Here is a 20495-nt window from a genome sequence, read left to right on the forward strand (position 1 = left end):
ACAATGTACAAACACTATAAGTACATGTTAGTACACGTACTGTAAATTAAAGTGCAAACAAAATTTTGACGCGTAAAAAGGCCCCTGAATCATTCAATTCAGAGTGAGTGAGCTTGAGAAACTGATTACTTCAGTTCACGCCCAAATCATTAAGTCTGAACAAATGATTAAATAAAAAAAACTTGATTTATTAAAATTATTAATTAAAAAGAACTAGCTTAAAATTACATTTCAATATTTTATCCAGAACTTACGTTCAGTTCAGTTACATAATGATTCAACAGTTCTTGATTCAACAGTCACTGAATGGCTTCAGAAGCCTTGACATATAAGTACAAGTCATATTAACTACTTTCATTATGATTTTATTTATTTATATATTTTTTCCATTTTTTGAGCTGGTCACATCATACAGGTTTGGCACAACATGAAGGCGGGTATATGATGGAAGAATTTCATTTTTGTGAACTAACCCTTGAAATGTATTGAATTTATACTATCTAGGCTAATTCTTTACCCAGTTCCCAAGAATTGTCCCCTACGATGTGTTAAATAAGGGCTACACAAACTAGTTTGTAAATATTCTTACCTTGCATGAGCGTGTAGAAGGTTCCTGAGGCCGAGAGGTTTGTGGTGACCGTGACGTCCTCTTTGTTGGATCCCTCGGTTTGGACTCGCACAGTACTGTCTGTATCAGTGCGGTAACTACTCACCCTGCCCGTGGGGTAAGTCACGTTTGTCAGCCGTCCATAGTTGTCATACCTGAAGAGATGGAGAAAACAGTGTGTGAAATAAGATGGCTCAACTTGTCTTTAATGAGACCAACTGTGGATTTCAATCAAATGCAAGGTTTTTTAATAAGGGACTGTCAAAGCGAGCTGTACAAGCAAGAGAATGGTCTAAGAAAAATGTAACTGTGTCGCAAAACAAAATATTTTGGAACGTAATGGAAGAGGGTTGAAGGTCCTTTCTCGATTTTTGAAACTGTTTACCACTGTGGCAGACATCATTAATTTTCTAGTTCGGTATGCTTTTGCAAGTAGCACAAAAATAACACTTCAACGTCAATCTCTGCAACAAAACTGACCTTAATTGTTAAGCAACGGCTTGAAGAACTTCTTACACAAGCTCATATTTCCCAACAGGCTTGCTGTATTTGAATATGGCCCTCATGGCTTGTGAAGTTCAGTGCTTAGACTTAAATGAAAATGATTATTTTCTAGCCCTTATGTCATTCCAAGCCTTCGTGATTTTCTTTTATCTTTAGTGGAAAACAAAAGATGATATTTTGAGAAATAACTGTTTGGGTCCCAATTTTGTCTTCAAGAGTCTTCTTTTGTGTTCCACAGAAGAACGAAAGGGTGGGAAAATGACAGAAATGTCATTTTTTTCTTTCTTTCATGAACTATCCCTTAAGAACACGACTAGTTTGAGCTTCAAACCAACTATCACTGTAGAGCAGCTGTACAGAGTCACATTTATTAGCTAATCTGAAATTGCTTGGTTCTGAAAATAAAATGCAATACGCCAATTTCACTGGGAGGAAGAACTGAGTGTACAGCGGTACTCTTGCAGACAGATATTTCGTCCAACTAGATGTGACAGCAGCAAGTTGTCTGTGAAAAAAACCAACAAACACTAAAAACTTCAAAGATAACAAATCTGATTTGGTGGAGATACTTATTTTATTTTCTATGACTTCTTTGGGATTTGAATCCAATATTTCCTTAAAACACAGGTGCTTGGACCATCTAAACTATAGTACCAATTTCACAGGCTTTACAAAATGTGTCTCCTCCATTTTCATTTGTACAGGTAATAAAGAAGAAAGCTTCTGTGATACGTTTCTTATCATCCTCTTTATTCCACATCCAAAACTCTTTTCATCGCATCATTTTTGCTGGTCCATTTTTTTCAAGAGAAAGGAGGTTAGGGGCTGGCAACTAAATAGAAGAGTGAACGACTGCAGTCGACCCACAACCGTTTTGTTCTGTTCTCTGGCAAGCAAACTAAATTATCCTGTTTTCTTCTCCTACTTTGTTCCTTTCCTCCCTATATTTTTTATTTGTCAGCCTCCACGTGAGCGCTCTCTCAGCAGGCCGAGTGTGGAGTAAGTGCCGACTGATTCATCTCGGTGACCAAACATCTCCTTTTTAGAGCAACAGTCTATTGTAGTCACAGAGAACTGACCGCCTCAAAGCACCATGGGATTGAAGTATTGGTCGAGATGTACCACTGAGTCACGGACACTGTTCACATTACAGGACACAAATACAGCGGGGGGAAGAAAGCATTTGTAAACAACAGTGTGATCTGTCTGAGACTCTTTGTGTCACATGACTGACATGAAAACATGAAAAAGTATGGACTCTTTTGGTAAGATTTTATTTTTTGAAACAAGTCTTTTATGCTCACCAAGACTGAATGTATTTGATCAACAGCACAGTAAAAGAGTAATATTGTGATAAAAATGCATTTTCACACTTACAATGATTACATAAAATAGTAGAATTAAACATTTTCTAATACATATTTTAAAATGTAATTTAATCCTAGGATGCAAAGCTGAATTATCAGAATCATTGCTCCAGTCTTCAATGTCACATGATATGACAGAAATTATTCTAACATGCAGATTTTCTGCTCAAGAAACGTAATTTTCTTATTATTATCAATATTGGAAACAGTTGTGTTGCTTCATATTTTTTGTGGAAACCATGACAGAATATTTGAGGATTTTTAAATTATTAAAACAAAAATGAATTAAAAAAAATGAATTAAATTAAAGCTATACATCTAGCAGACACTTTTATCCAAAGCGACTTACATTGCATTCAAGCTAACAATTTTCGTCTAACGTGTTCCCTAGGATTCAAACCCCCAACCTTGCTAACACAATGCTCTACCACTTGAGCGACAGGAAAAAATAAATAAAATCTATTTAGTTTTAAATAAAACTTATTCCTTTAAAGGTTTTTATTCTTGCTGAATAAAAATAAAAATAAAAACATTTCTAAACCCCAAATATTTAAATGGATGTATTTTCTTTATTTATATTTTTTAAACCTGAGCATATTTACAACAATATTTTATAAGAATATGGAACAATTTATAATGTTATTTTTGAATTCATGTTTAATTCACTGTTGCAAAGCTCAATGACACTATACAATCAATAAGATTAAAATAAACATAAAATAAACAAATAAATAAACCTAATGTATTTAATTACAATTATATAGCATTTTTGTGAAAGCTCAAAAGCTATAATACAAATATTTAAAAATAATTTTTAAAAACATTTGAGTCAACTGTTTATTTATAGAAATTAATGTAATATATAAGATTTTGAGTACAATTAAAATGTCATTCCTTTAAGGATATGGTTAACTGCAAATATTGTTTAATCAGTAAAAGAATGCAGATGTTCCAGAATAAAATAAAAAATATTATTCTTATTATTATTATTTTAAAGAACTATGTTAGTACACACAAACGCACATTTCCTCCAGAGTTGAATAGACCCACACCGTAGCAGAAGTCTTTGTTATGCTTACGCTCCTCGCCGTACAGTTTCTGCATGAGTCCTGGCCGATGTAACGTCCGCAGGCAAACACGCTTCACAGGGACTTAATGAATTCAGGTGGCAGGGATGATAAACCGCATCTGCCACACTTTGGAGTGTGCAGATAAATTGTTTTGGCTGCTCTGTTTTAGTGCAGGAAAACAGTGACTTTGACCCTCAGATGGCAGCTTGACCTTCAAAGTTAATTATGCAAAATAACATATCAAATTACAAATTACAAAAAAAAAAAAAAAAAAGAGGGGGGCAAAAAAACAACAACCAAGCTTTCTTTATCACAAAAGACGACCTCATGTTGCCAGAGGGAATGGACGGATCTAATTGCTTAGGAAGGGAAAAAAATAACAACAGAGCAACTATTCCTAATGTTAATTATTGTTTTTTCTCTTTCACTAATTGCAATTATTCAGTAAATTAACTTTGCCTGCCATTTGTTCATTTGGCAAACAGGGTATTAAATAAATGATATGACAGCATGGGTCTGAGACAAAGGACGAAAAACTGAACTTTCTTCAACGCTTGAGGAAATTCCACTTACGGCTGGTTATCTACAACCATTTAATGCGCCTTATCAAATATGCAGCATTTGTACATTACAATAAACAGTACAATCAATAAATGCGTGTGAAGAAGTTTTAAATTAGTTTTGCCTACAGTCAAGGTCACATGAAAGTAATGCTAATGAATGTGCTACATGAGTATTAATGCAAACACGTTTTGTTGTAATACAGACTGAGAGCTGAGTCAAAATAATTTTCTCTAGAAAAAGAACTATGGTTCTGTGTAATAAGTGCCGCTCCATTTGAAAGCAGGTGATGGATATTTAGTAGTAATCACAGAACCAGCTTTACTGATGAAACACGCATGACAATCACATGCGATTAATCGTGCAGCCCTACATTTTAGTTAATCTGGAATTAGTAACAAGGGATGGATTTACTGTTTGGGTGGGCATCCAAAAAAATAGTGGACCTGCAGGCAAATTGAAAATTTGTAAACAAAATAGAAAACTTAGACGGATAGCTAGCTAGTCTCAGCCTCAGACGTCACGCCCATGGACCGTTGGCTAAATGTCTGATTCATATGGGACACAAAAGTAGAAACACTTCAGGGGTGTCAAAGTTGTTATCGGATTGGTTGAATTCTACAGGATTTCTGCGAGACATGTGTGTCACATTCTTTAACGTTCCACCTGGAAACAAAGATACCATGGCACCAAACCCCCTCACGAATGAAGAAAGCCGCTGTGTTAACTGTGATGACAAGCGCTTATCAGGATCAACTAACTGCTGGATTTTCAAAAGTATGTAAAATATTTAAAGTTCACAACATAGAATCTTTAAAATATGTCAGATTTGTTATTGTGGCGACATTTTCACACATCAAAACGTGACGATGAATGAAACAAATTGCGATTGGTTGTTTGACATGTCAGTTAAACGACCTCATGGGTGGACCTTGGCCAAAGAAAGCTGCCATGAATTCCAGAACTTCAGTTTGAAGGTCTGGCTACGCGAGACTATACATTAGCTAGCGTGCTTGTGCCATCACTGACTTCACAGAATAACATGCCTGGTTAAACAAAACAAATTATAACTAATGCAAAACCAGTATTCAGACTTATAGGTAAAAACACAGATGGAACATTAGTGCCACTGTGGGCCATTGGCTGAAACTTATCAGTTTATTCTGGCTCTATATATGTTATAAATATTTGACTTTTTTATTCATATAATCAAAAAAAGTATTTAAGATTAGATTGAGTAAATGTGAAACGAAAATGAGTGCCTGAACTGCAAAAGAACTGCAGGAACTCTAAAAACAACGCTGTTGAAGATACTCCTGAAACCAATTACCTTACAGCAGTTGACTGAAGTCCAATAAACCACAGAGACCTTGTGAACTCTTGACTGTATCTACAGTAACATGACCCTCAGCCAACCAAGACCTTTGCAATTACGGTGAGCAAGAGTAAATTTAGCTTCCAGTAGCTGAGAGAAGCTCGCTGTGAAGTATGCAGTGATAAATGTGAAACTCTGTATGCAGCCAGAAACTGATGTGTCTCTTTAAGATATAGCTTTAATAAGTATAAAAAAATAGTGTGAAAATAATTATTGTTTAAATGTTTAAAATGTACTAATTAGCCTTAAATATTTCATATTAATAAAGAAATAAAATATACATGGAAAATGTAATAATAATAACAATAATTTTTGTGTATTACATTATTACATTATAATATGTATATATATATATATATATATATATATTTGAAGTTCATATATATTTTATGTGTATGATGTATTCTACAATTGATGTGCCATGGAAAAGTTATCAGCCTTTAGTATAGAAAACAAAGAACAGAAAGTAGAAATTTTACTCACTCGTAGAAGGTAGTCCATCCGTCTTCATTGCTTTTCGTGGCCAGCAGACCTGAGCTTCCATGATAAGTCATCATGGCAAGCTCTTGACCCTGGGCAGCAACACTCTTCAGTGCATTATTAGTTCCAATGGTGAACCAGAATGTCTGGCCATCAGGACCCATCAGCCAGAGCGGCAATCCCGTCGTGTCTCTACGAATGGTCACTTTGTTTTTATTCTTGTCCATGATGCTGCTCAGGTCACCATCGCCAGAGTAGGTGAAGTTGTACAGGTAGTCTCCAGTGGTCAGGCTCTGAGTGTAGATGTGACTCCCGTTCACGTCAAACAGGTAGAGTTCGTCATCGATGGGTGAGGAAACCTCATACATGTTGAGCGGGTTGAGGAACGCTTTGTTCCTCCTGACATATCGGATGCGTATGTTACCCAGGTCGGCGATGAAGAGTTCTCCATCGGGTGAAACCGCTAATGAGGAGGGTGCGTTTAGTTTGGCATCTTTGGCGTAGCCGTCGTCGCCCGAGTAGCAGTCGCAGTTAGCGTCGTTCTTGCAGTCGCAGCCACTGGGGGCGCCAGCGAGCAGAGAGATCTCTCCATTGGTTGAGACCTGACGGACTCGGTTGATCTTCTTCTCATCCGACTCAGAGATGTAAAGCAAGCCGTTGTGGGAGACGGCAAGAGCGTTGGCGGATTCCAAGGTGGCGTGGATGGCGATTTTACTGACTAGGAAGTGATCTAGGCCGGGAACCTGGCAGTGCATTGGCCTCCCCGCTACAATCCTGACTTGATGGTTCTCTGAGATCTGCAGAACTACATTGTTGTCCAGAACATAAAGCGAATTGTCCATCGGGCTCACCGCCAGATCAGTGGGCCATTCTAAACGCACCTATGGGAGACAGGGGGAAAATACAATGTTATAATGCGACATTAAGAATTTTATTTACTTGTTAGGTTTGGCAGAAACAGAAAAAACAATTTTTTCTAAAGAGTAGGAAGTGAAAACTGAAATGCCAGATGCTACATTAATAATGGAAAAGCAAATACGACAAAAAAAAAAAAAAGGTTCGAATAGATCACAATTGCCGCAGAAGACAGAGTTGAGGCTGCTTTATCTGATGAACATGAAAGTTAAAAAGGGAAGTTGAAATGTTGATAAGAAAGGAGAGAAAAAGTGAGTCGAATGATTAGATTAAACCATGGACTCCCAAAAAACTATACTTACACCTCCCCACACTTTTTCTAGCTTTGGCTTATTAATTTCATAATGGAAAGCGAATGCACCAGGGGAACAGGACCGAAACAAAACGTGGCACACGTATCAAACAAGACCTGTTGCTGCCTCCTGCTCGGCTGACTAAATTATGACTTATTGTTCTGAAAATAATACAGCAGGCTTTTAACATAGAAATGATTGAATCTGGTGAATTTGCACAGACCCTTTCTTCACTAGGGGACTGTAATCGCTCTCTTAGGGGCCGAGTGTGAAGTGTCTTATTTCAATAGTGTTCTTGGCACGCTAACAAGGCTGGCTGATTAAAAGATGCTTTTAATGCACTCTGAGAATAGACAGAAAGCTACCAAGCTGAGCTTAATATTAAAAGTATTACATAAAAGTCGCAAACTATACTAATCTGTAGACGTCGAATGGCACATGTTGGCTTTTATGGAGAAGTGAGAAAAGCTATGTTTAAAGTTTTCTAATCATAACAGATTCCTAAATGCGACTGTTTATAACTGAAGAGACAGAAAAAACATTATGTTGACATTTTCATCAGAGACTTAAGCAAGCAGATGTGGCATTTAAAACGAAAAAAAGAAATAGATTCAAACTTTATTTTACAGACTTTTTTTTTCTTTTAGACTTTACTTATGATATAATAATTAGTTCTCTCAAACAATTCATTTAATTGAGATAAATCAAATCAAAAACAAAAGTTTTGTTTACATACTGTAATATATGTGTGTGTACTATGTACATTTATCACACACATACATACAGTATATATTTTTGAAAATATTTACGTGTATTTACATAAATGAATATATAAATTATACATATTAATATATATACTGTATATATTTATTATATTTATATCAATACACACACATGCTGTATATATTTAAAAAATAATTTATGTTTATATTTTAAATATATTAATCGCAATTAATCATTTGACAGCATTAACAATAATGTCATGTATCATAAAGCAGCATGTTACATTTTCTGTCCATTTTTTTTTGTCCACAAAACAAAACAAAAGCATTTTTTTATTTTATTATAATTATTGCATTCAAGCTAACCCAAGTCTGTGTAAATGTCAAATTTTGGTATGATCAAATAAATAGTAAAAAAAAAAAAAAAATCTAACTGAATAAAATATAAAAATCTAATTTAGCTTTAACTTAAAAAAAAAAAAAAAAAAACTGACATTACAACAATAATGAAATAAAATACAATAATCTCCAAAGTGTAAGCACTTCCATACATTTTGGTATTTCATGCAAACAAAAACCTTGATAATTAGGAATATCAGAATATCAAAATCAGGCACATGAGCTAACAGACTGCATTACATAAAAACTTCAAAACTGCAATGGCCTTGCGGAACAAGAAACTGTTAAAAAGTAGGGACAAGCCATATTATAGCTCATCTCTCAAGTGCAAGGATTTCAGTATCCTGAAGATGCTGGACTGTCCGATAAGTCCTCAACAACATAAAACATAGCACTCAATACACCATTCTGCCCTCATTCCTGGAAATGATGCCCGCACCCTGAGCTGATCTATATCAAACTGCCTCCTGGACGCTGGTCTGGAGTAATCTATTGCCCACAGCCACTGCCATGGCTTAAGTAGCACCACGCATTGATTTTAAGATACGATTAAGTCACAGTAAGACCCGAAGAAAGAAGACTCTCACTGCCTAACTGAGTCACCGTGTTCTGTTCAATATCGGACAGTGATATCTCCCCCGAGCTGAAGCCTATAACACACACACACACACACAACATGATATCGAGATTTCTTATCATGGCAAAGGATACATATAATAAGACACATCATGGAGCAGCAGAGCAGAAGAGGATTTGGTGATGGACAGGTTTAACCGAAACCAAATGCCAATTTAAAACAATCACGAGGGAACGAGGAAAGTTACAGAGTATGACGAGACGTCAGTGAAAGAACATCATCTGGAAAGCATCGAATTTGGTTTTAAGTGCAATATGTGTGTACAAATCTAGTAAAGGTCTATTCTAGTCTAAACCAAGGCTATTCAAAAATTTTAATGTCAAGTAACCCTGAATATGATTTGAGAAGGACTCAAAATGTTTTTAGCAGATGGTTTTTTATCCAAAGTGACTTACATTGCATTGAAGCTAACAATTTTCTACTAACATGTGTTCCATGGGATTCGAACCCACAACCTTGGACCACTTCAAGAAAAACTATACAAAACTATATTTTTTGGGGGAAACTTTAAATGTGATTTCCTTAAGTAGGACGAGTTTATTTTGGTCTTGGAACAACACTGCCAATAACCAATCAGATTTTAATGTTAGGCACAGGGTCCGACCAATAAGATTTCAGAGTTAGGGTTAAGTCCCAGGTTAGGGATTCAACAGCACTCTAACCCACCAATCACTTTCATAAAATTTCCAGGGTAGGTTCAGCAATAACAATATGATTAGATGATGACTTAATGCTACAAATTGTATTCCAGGCCCAGAAAGGATGTTCATTTCAGGGATCCTTGGTTTTTTGCAGCATATTGCATAAAAAAAAAAAAAACCTTAAGACATTTTCCTGATTGAAACACACTAGATGAACAGATGTCTTGATGTTTTTGTGATATCAGGGTAGCTCTTTGTTTATTAAATCCATTTTCTTTGGAACAGTGGCGATTAAATATTCAGCGCCTGTGTGTGTGTGTGTGTGTGTGTGGGTCGGAGGTGGGATTTGATACCTCTCTGAGTGATAGACAGGATGTATCATCTCTATTTCTCCATCTACTCCTCACACTTTCACACACTAGCAGAGTGAGAGAGAGAATAAACTGCTCACACCCTCGTAAATCCAACACTAGAACAGCTGCCGTTAAATCCTTCAACATACGCTGAAGCACGCGTAATGAGAACACGCAGGCTTGACCTTGTCCGAAAGCATGTAAGCCAGCTTGCATCTCAAAGAGCCTTTTCAAAATACACTCCTTACTGCGACATTTCTTATCAATCTTGATTCACGTCATAAAAAGGAAAATAATCATTCGCTTAGTTTGAAGTCATGCTGTTACGGAGCAGCCGTTGCTGTAGATAACAGGGTTGCGCACCATTTAAATCCAATCCAATTTCTGAGGTAGCAAACAGGATGCAGAATTTGATGTAACTAAGCTTTGCCCCCCTTAAACTCTTAAGTTACTATCGACACTACAATGAGCTGAATCGATAAGTAAATGAATAACATCGTCAAGCTCTTAACTACTCAAGATTTTATTTAATTTTTTTTTTTAAACTGAGTACTTAGCAAGTGCTCATTCATCAAAGTAACTGTGGAGACATTTATAACGTTACGTAAGATTTCTATTTGAAATACATTTTGTTCTTTAGAACATTCTTTTCATCAACACATCCTGAACGTTGAAAACATGTCATGGTTTCCACAAAAACACCAGTTTTTATCTTTGATAAATAATATTAAGAAATATTTGTCGAGCAGCAGATCGGCATATTATAATGATTTCTGAAGGATCATGTGACACTGAAAACTGCTGAAAAATCAGTGTTGCCATCACAGAAATTAATGACATTTTAAAATGAAAACAGTCCTTTCGCAATATTTCGCAATATTACTGTATTTTTGATCAAATAAATGAAGCCTTGGTGAGCATAAAACTTCTATCCAAACACAACTTCTATCCTCTCTGTATACACTGTGTCACTATTACAAGACTTATTTTTTGGATAATAGTATATAATATTAAGTTATATTATTAGTAGTGCTGTCAAACAATTAATCGTGATAAACTGCATCCAAAATAATTCTTTTTGTTTACACACACACGTACACACACACACACACACACACACACACACACACACACACGCACGCACACACACACACACACACACACACACACACGCACACACACACGCACACACACACACACACACACACACACACACACACACACACACACACACACACACACAAACACACACACACGCATATGTTTAAATACATTTAAATATTTCCAAAATATATACTGTATGTGTGTGTCAAACAATTAATCGTGATAAACTGCATCCAAAATAATTATTTTTGTTTACACACACGTACACACACACACACACACACGCACGCACGCACACACACACACACACACACACACACACACACACACACACACACACACGCACACACACACACACACACACACACACACACACACACACATGCATATGTTTAAATACATTTAAATATTTCCAAAATATATACTGTATGTGTGTGTATTTATATATACATAATACATATACACAATAAATATATTATGCAAATAAAAGTTTTTCTTTTGAATGCAATTAATCACTATTAGTCATTTGACAGCACTATTTTTATATAATAATACAGTATATAATATATAATATGAAAACTATCTAAACACACATATACTCTTATAGTGTTACTGTACACTAAACAAGTCCAAAACATGAACATATGTTGGTTGGCAACAGCTGCTAAGGTAGGATTTCTTAGTAATGTTTTAAAGCAGGGCTAAGCGAAGGGTCAGTCAAATTCATATTTATTTTACATTTTAATTTGAGGAAGGCCAGTTCAAATTGAACTAAATAAACATTTTATGTAGAGTTTACAATCAAATTCATTTTTCTCCTTTTTTTAAATTCTGAATTTCACCGAACCCCAGTTGTAAATCCCTGAATAGCAAACCAAAAATAACAATCACTGAAGTAAAAAAGACATTTAAATACTCCCATTCCTCCGAGAATATGCTTTTATCACCATATTTCTACGTTCACCAGGGGATGAGGAGAATATTTATTCCAGAAACCAATGTAAGAGTTGAGGAGGAACATTCTTGCCAAGTCTCAAATTCATAGCGCTCGTGCAGGGTGCCTGCGCTGCCCGAAAGGCAAACAAATTTGGAATATAATGCGAGGTGTGCTCTGAATGCAAGATCCGAATAGTAAGTGGAAAGGAATGAAGCCATCACAGAATTGAAGCTTCCAAGGGGGGCTTATTGGAAGCGGAGATATCGGGACCTAAAGAGCATCACATGTTAATGAACTCAGCACCCGGCACCAAAAAATAAGATATTTTTTCTTGGATCTAGGTGAGAATTGGCAGGCGGTGTATGAGAGGGAGGAAACAGGCTTCAGATGAGCCCTCAAAAGTGTGGCAGCAGCAGGCTTAAGTAATGCGGCGGCGTGCTTGATGCAGTGAGCGTGTGCTGCACATGCATTTTTAATGGATGCTTTTTACTGTCTGAGTGTCTTTGGCAGAAGCTGGTGTGATTTGTCATCATTGAGGCTGGGACTGCAGTGGTCTTTCTGTGAGTGTGTGTGTGTATGTGTGTGTTTCAGGCTAGAAAGGTTTTCTCTGTGGTGCAGCTGGAGGTCGCCTCCCCAGTGATCCATGTCCTCTCAGCAAAATAAAGCCTCTCAGTCAGGCGGCAGAGGCATTACTGAGCAAACCGTAAGCTGGACAGGTATACAGTATGCAAGCAAAACCAGTTCTCTTTTCATTCAGTTTATGATCTTTATACTGTGGTTTTGAAAGGTCATCAAAGATGAGACCATAAAAATATGTATCAAATTTCATTGGTTGTAAGTTCTATCCCACAAAAACTGTCAAGAATTTGCCTGGCCTCACAAAGTAAAAAAAAAACAACAACTGTCAACACTGAAATGTTTCTTTAGCAGCACATAATATTAATATGATTTCTCAAGGATTTATGTTGGAGTAATGGCTGCTAAAAATTGGCTGTGTCATCACAGGAATAAATTACATTTTAAGATATATTCAAATAGAAAACTCTTCTTTTAAATTGAAATAGTATTTCAATATATCAACATTTTTACAGTATTTCTGATCAATAAAGCATTCTTGCAAACTGGTAAAAGGCCAGTATAAAAGGCCAGAACTTTTGAATTTTAAATCAATATTTAATTTAAATATATCAATGAGTCAAAGGCTCCATATTACATTAGCAAATTTTAACAAATTACCATTACTGTAATATGAATAAAGAAAATAAAAATAAAAAATACTATAATGCACAAAATTATGATTTTTTTTATTTAAAGCTCAATTGTACGTGTAATCAAACAAAAAAAATATACATACACACACATATATATATATATATATATATATATATATATATATATATATATATATATTAAATTAAATTAAGTTTAAATTTAAATGCATGCATTTAGCAGACGCTTTTATCCAAAGTGACTTACAGTGCATTCAGGCAATCAATTTTTACCTATCATAATAATAATAATAATAATAAAATATTATTTATATATATATATATATATATATATATATATATATATATATATATATATATATATATATATATAATACTATGATTTTCCTCTGTATTTTTTATTTTGTATACTGCAGCAATGAGAAATTGCTTTCTTCAGTCTTTTAGTATAACAGCAGCTTTAACTCACTGATAATTTGTATTTGCTAGATGTCTGCCATTACCTGTCTACATCTACCTGTCTACATCTACCTGGATTACTGCCATTTTCAAGAGACACCTTATACGGTCATGACAAGATTTGAAAAAAGAAATACATATTTTTTTCTTTGCTGGAAGTCCGCCTTGCTGTGTGGTTCTATTGCACTTTTCCAATAACGATGCTATAACACAGACTTTATGAGTTCAGTGCAATGAGTGATTACACTGCATTGATATTTAGTCATTCTAATCAGTCACTGAACATTTCAGTTTGCATAAAACTGCATCAAAAACATAAAATTGGGTAATGAAATGTATAATGAAGACGTTTAGTATACAATCAAGGCAAAAGCTTACTGCAGTCAACTATATTTTCTTTGTCATTATAACCGCAGGCGTTGTTGATTGTCTTGACACTGGGAGAACGTTGCAGGCAAAATAAAGTAAAGGAAAACCAAAGCAGCCGAAAAAGCTCCAGGTCTGGACCTTTAGGGCAGTGTCACATCCCAAAATGATACTTTAGAGATGGCAGTCAGCGCAGTGTCCTTGCCGGGGGTGACAGGTAACATTTGGATTGGTTAACAGCGCCTAGGGTGACGAGAGAGTGCACGTCTCTGTGAGCATGCATACGAGCGTGTTTTTGGGATGGAGGGAGCAGCGCTGTCATTCAGGTTGTAGGTCAGCTTGAAACTGGGTTTCAGAGGCCTGCAGCTGTAGGCAGCATCTGGGTTACTGGGACCCAAGGGAGCACAGAGACCCCTGACCTGCCCTGAAGAGATGTCAGCTGCAACCCTTCACCCTCAGTAAGGCTGACATGATGACTCCACCGAACATGGTGTGCAGAACAGTATAGTCGTGCTGGCCTTTCACAAATCCTGCCATAAACTGGCCTTTATAAAGAGCCCTGATGGGTGAGAAAGCCGCAGAGGGAACACAAGAAGGCTACCCACCTGCGAGATGTCCATCACCGAGTCACAGCTCAGGGGTCGTGCTGAGGTCAAGTCGTTGAAGCCCAGCAGGGTGGATATGATCCCGTTCTGATCGATGCGGCGGATCATGGTGCCGTCTACAAAGAAGATCACGCCATACTTGTCCACAGTAATGCCTGGAGACGAGAGAAAGAAAAAAGGAATGGATCCTTCCTGATAGGACTGAATAATGATCAACAATTAGTTGAATTGCATAGCTGTAATCCAAACGCTACATAGCTATCAAGAAGATGAATTTATGACACAAATCTAAATAAATAAATACAACATTTTTATAAATAGTTAAATACAGACATTTAAGCCAGGTTTTGTAACACCAAATACTATATATTTACAATGAAATTCAATTACAATACAATATAATTCTCAATACCATAAAAAAAAAAAACAGAAAATGGTAAGTGATAGTATTTGTTATAATAGCATTTGCTGTACAACATTTAATGCATGCCATTGTAAATAAAATGCTAATGTAAAAAACTAATAATATAATTTATTGGTAAAAATAAAATTTAACTGGAATCACCTTTAACATAAGTAAACAAACAAATGAATGAAAGAATGAATGAATAAATAAATGAGGGTAATATGCCTAATTATGGAAAAAAAAAGTCTAATAATAATAATAAAAAATGTAATCTATTAAAATTTTTATTATTTCAATAATACATTTCTATGACAATCGTCACTAACAAAAATAAAATAATACAATTGTAATACCTCTATTTTTTTCTTTACATTTTGATGTGAAATGCGACCTTTGCAACTTTCAGATTCAAACAAACAAAAAAAAAGTAAAGCAAAAACAATAAAACAAAACACAACACATCAAAACAGGAACAACAGGAATTTTCATAAATGCTAAGAGCATATTCAAATTTGGAATGATAAATAAAGTTGGAATTACAGAGCTATAATTTTAAGGACAGAATGGAATGCGTATCTCTCAGCATCAACATGCTCAATAGAAATCCAGAAGTCTAATAAAAAATCCATGCGTTCAATTCATTATTTATGTCTGAGGAACAACAACCAGGCATTGAGCAATGCATCCTGGGGAAAAGAGATGCGTGTGGTGCTGTTCAAGCTATTTAAGAGCATGTGAATCATTTCAACGTCACTGCGGATGAAAAAGGGGTACGTGACGCTGGGAACATCCTCTTTCATTTGCATTTTATAATGCAATGATAATCACAGCTTCAATCACAAATGTTTTTTAATTCTCAAATGATGGAAAGCATACTAGGAAATGCCATTATATTATTGCTTTGTGTTGGTGAAAATAGAAGGAAACATTAATTCGAGCCCCCACAAGATTCCCCTCAGAGCACTACATATGCTACACTAGGAGTATGAGTCCTCTCTATACTGGAAAACTGACAAGCGTATGCAAACCACAGGTTTTGCTATCAATTTCATGCTGTGGTTTTGGGGTTTGCTCTGAATTTGTTGCTTAGGGCTTGTACTGGTACAAACATATGGAGGAAGCAAATTTTGGAGAGAGTATGTGGTTGAAGCAAAATAGGCGAAATTGCTTACAGCATCTTTAATTTAAAGGAATTTGCTAATAGCCTAATGGGAATGATGGGAAAATTGAAACAGTAATGCTAAAATTGCTGTCCGTTTCTGAAATAAATCAACAGTTATTCAGATATATGGAGACTCACCTCTAGGGTTGGTAAGTGTGGCCTCCACAGCCTTGCCTCCGTCCCCGCAGCGAGTCTCATCGTAGGGTAGACACTGATCGCCTGTGCCGGCCACCAGCTCTAGATTCTTTGCCACATCTTTCACTGTGTTCAGAGATTTTACTTTAAACACCTTCCTGCTGCTGGTGTCCGAAAGGTACAGAGCCTCCGAAACAGGACTAGTAGCCAGGTAATATTTGTGTGCAGGACTATTGCTAAAAAAAAAAAAAAAAGGAAAGAAAAACAATTAGTTTGTGTAAAGTATGTATTTGTAAGACTTGTTCAGATTTGGCAACACTTTATTTTTAAGTTGTCCTTGCTACACGTTATAAAAACTATAAATTATGCATAATTGCATGCAAGTAACCCTAATCCAAACCCTAACCATATAATAAGTACATGTAGTTATTTAATATTACTCAGCACTTAAATGTGTAATTACACTGTAACAAGGACACCTTAAAATAAAGTTTAACCCAGATTTATAATTGATAAAATGTATTCATATGATATGTAAATGTAATTATAATGCAGTAACAGCAGGCTTTTGAAACATTTCGACATTGTAACATGTGAATCGTGTATCATGTTTAATTCCATGCATTACAAACCGCCTCAGAGAAGGGAATTTGCAGTGAAGGTTTATATATAAAAACAGGAATCAAGGGTTGACAGATCCACTGCCATGGCTTGAGACATCTCTGCCATGTTCTCTCCCCATCAATCTTTTATGCATTTACTCTCATTCCAAATATAGAAACGCATGTAGTGTGTGTAAAGCCTGTGGTTAATGCAGTCGGGCCCAGCATCTAATGTGCTGCCAGTGCACATTCAAATAGGTATGCAACCAACTCCCCTAAAGGGAAACTTTCTTCTGGAGATGCATGTGGTCTAGAGCTGTTATCTAAACACATTATGCATTCCTGGAGCAAAAATGGCCCACAGGCTGAAAAAACAGTCCATTACATGGTAAAACTGGACAGTCAAAGTCATCCCTCACAACCACACAGGGGGCTAAAGAACATGAAAGCCCAACAAAATGGCTCCAATCAGGCTAGAGAGGGTCTCACGAGTGGAAAAAAAACCCCCCTCCGATCTGGATGCAACGTACTGAGTCTACTCTCTATAGTGTACTAATCATATTCTGAGATAACAATAGAAAGGCTAAAGGCTGGATTTTGATTTGAGTTGATTTGTGATATGCTCTAATTGTACTGTAGCTCTGCTGATGGCTACATCTGTGGTCAAGGACTGCTTGTGGTGAAATTTGGATGACTTGCACAGGTTCACCTACACCTGAAATTCCCCTAAAAATGTTACTTCAGACTTGTGAAATTTCCATCTGCTGAAGTACAGTGAAAAACAAAGAATTACTGTACCGGCTGATGTAACATATGTTTCAGAAAAGGTGAAAATCATAATGTTCAACTCGTGATAAATGCGAAAATGTGTGAATATTCAGCAGTTGAAAACTTAAAACGTTCTCGCCTTTCTGGAATGGTGTCTTGAGGGGTTAATTGGTTTTGAACAAAGTGAGAAAGGTCACATCGTGAGAACAAAAATGTTAAGTGAAAAGCATTCTTCATTAGATGACTAGCAATGGCACATGCTATCATATCACATCATATCTGCCAAGAAATATCACTGCTTACAGCCAACTTCTGTTTAGCATTTAAAATCTTGAATTAAAATTTAAATGGGAAAGGTCATTCAAGACAGCAAAAACATTAATTGAACAATATATTCTTTGTGAAAAGTGCCACTCGGTTGATAAGATTGTGTTAGTATGCTAGTGATAACTAGCCAACGTAAATGCTATGTGACACAAAAGCAATCTTGGATCCAGATTTAAAACTTGAGAAAGTGAAAAAGGTCAAAATATTGTGAACAAAATGTTATATGAAAAGCATTCTTCATGCTTGCGCTGTGACAAATGCCTGCTATAAGCCATTGTTGCTAACAACCAACTTGTCAAAGGATAAACATTTGGAACTTAAAGTGAGAAAGGTTACAGCAATTGAGTGAAAATGTTAAGTGAAAAATATTCTTTGTATAAAGTGGTACCCCCTGCGTTATAGGACTAGTTCTCTCAAGATAACTACCCACTGCAAATGCTACGACACTGCTAAATACCATCATTGCTAACATCCAATTTATCTAAAGATTAGCATTCCAAACCTTACAAAGTTAGAAAGGTCACTGCAAGAGTACAAAAACATTCAGGGACAGGCATTCTTCATAAGATGACTACCCTAAGCAAATGCTACAACACCCATCCGCTAAATACCACCATCGCTAAAAAACAACTTGTCTTTTATCCATATAAAAAAACCTACCAAGTTGAAAAAAGCTGACACCAAGAGAATAAAAGCAGTTTTCTGGTTTTATTTGTAGTAAAACCATGGTTAACTTTTATAATGGACCTATAGATCTACTCTAGAGATGACTAGCTACAGTGAATGTTATGATACACATCTGCCAAAACCATCTTTGCTAACACCAAATTTTTCTAAGGATCAGTATTTAAAACTGAAGATTTAAAGGCCACTGCAACAGATCAATCACATTCACCATTCTTCTTCCACCATTACTAACACCCAGCCTGTCTCAGGATCCACATTCAAAATCTTACAAGGTTGGTAAGGTTGCCGAAAGAGAACAAAAATGTCAAGTTGGTAGGGCTACAGTAGGTTAGAGATGACTAGCCATAGCAAACACACATCTGCCATATAACATCATATTCAACACCTAACCTGTCCTCGGATCAGCATTTAAAACCGATTAAACAAATCCGAAACATGTTCCCCTGAAATTCTGTGGCTGTTAGTGTCAAAGCCCAGTGGGCCAATGTGAGAGTGTGGAAAGGAAAAGTGGCAGGTCTGCAGCATTGTCAGCTTCGGTCTATTATTCAGACCGACAACTGACCTTCCAGAAGATCGCTGGAAACAGGCTGCTTCGGTTGACCTGGGGCTTGGCATGTCACTGTGTGGCTGCTGACCATGCTGAATGATGTCCTCGGTTTGGAAAGAAGGTAAAACGGATTTGTCAAGAAAAATCTCAATCCCATTCTGCAAGGGGGGGCGTGACCCTTCGGGTAGATGCTTTTCAGTCCCAGCAGTCTCTGTGTTTCACTTTGTGTTATTGGAGGCATGCACCATTGTGCTTTCTGTGATGAGGAGAACACCCTGACCTTCATAGGCTCCATCTATATTCAACAACTAAAGCCAGTCTGGGGAGGATAATTGGATTTTTCAGCATGTTGCTGTGACGATGGAGGTGAGCGACTCTTGTGGAAAGGGGGTCAGCGGGTATGTCAGAGAGATCATATTCTCTCATCTGTTTGCACATACATAAACACTGAGATGCCTTTATTTGTTTTCACACAACAGTGATGACTCTTTCCTTTCTGGTTGCAAATATGATTTTGGCCTTTTCAGCAGTCATTTCTACACAGGTATATTTCTAAAATGAATTATTGGAACGTGTTCCGGTGAGTGATTTAGCCCGAAGCACAACTTTTACAATCAAAAGAACAACACAAACCTGGTTCAAGGCCGATAATACAAAGCAGCACCTACAAAAACACTACAAAGCATTTAGAGGCCCTTTGGACAAAAAGTGACTCTGAGAGAAACACAAATGCTTGTTTACTTGGCAGACAGTTTGATGGACATAAATGCATGAGATCACTTTTTAAGGGCGAAACAGGGGAATTCAACCCTGTTCCTGGAGGGTCACAGCTCCGCAGAGTTTAAGCTGCATTACAGCTGCGATATTTTATTTTTCTGTGATATATATTGCGATATGAAATCTAATATAATTTTTTCTTACAAACAAAAATGGGGTGATCACACCTACATTCTAATTTTAATTTGATTTAAACATTGACACCGTCATGTCAAATGATTAATATGCGCGAGGGAGAGAGAGCAAGACAGTGCTCGTGTTGTTTGAAGATGGTGAGCGTGCGGCCGGGGCTCGCTCGCTCACTCTCTCTCTCTGTCTCTCTCTCTTTCGCGTGCGTGCTCTCTTGCACGCTCTCTCTCTCTCTCTCTGTCACGCTCTCTCTCCCACTCTCTCTCTCTCTCTCTCTCTGCCCTGTTAAACTGACAGGACTTAAAAACACATGCAAATGATAAACTTTCAC

At 36.5% G+C, this 20495-nt stretch overlaps 1 protein-coding gene across 7 annotated transcripts in view; it reads right to left on the reverse strand.

The window, feature by feature from the left end:
* The window catches only part of LOC127972817 (teneurin-4), a 205920-nt gene that overhangs the window by 21424 nt on the left and 164001 nt on the right, over positions 1-20495 (reverse strand). For all 7 annotated transcript variants that reach the window (XM_052576618.1, XM_052576621.1, XM_052576624.1 and 4 more), the window contains 4 exons: positions 16331-16563; positions 14625-14779; positions 5968-6845; positions 590-762 (listed from right to left, as the gene is read on the reverse strand). In XM_052576618.1, the coding sequence (XP_052432578.1) occupies positions 590-762; positions 5968-6845; positions 14625-14779; positions 16331-16563 (1439 nt within the window). The remainder of the gene's footprint in view (positions 1-589; positions 763-5967; positions 6846-14624; positions 14780-16330; positions 16564-20495) is intronic.

This window comes from Carassius gibelio, chromosome B15 (genome assembly GCF_023724105.1).
Source record: "Carassius gibelio isolate Cgi1373 ecotype wild population from Czech Republic chromosome B15, carGib1.2-hapl.c, whole genome shotgun sequence".
In the NCBI taxonomy this organism is placed as follows: domain Eukaryota; kingdom Metazoa; phylum Chordata; class Actinopteri; order Cypriniformes; family Cyprinidae; genus Carassius; species Carassius gibelio.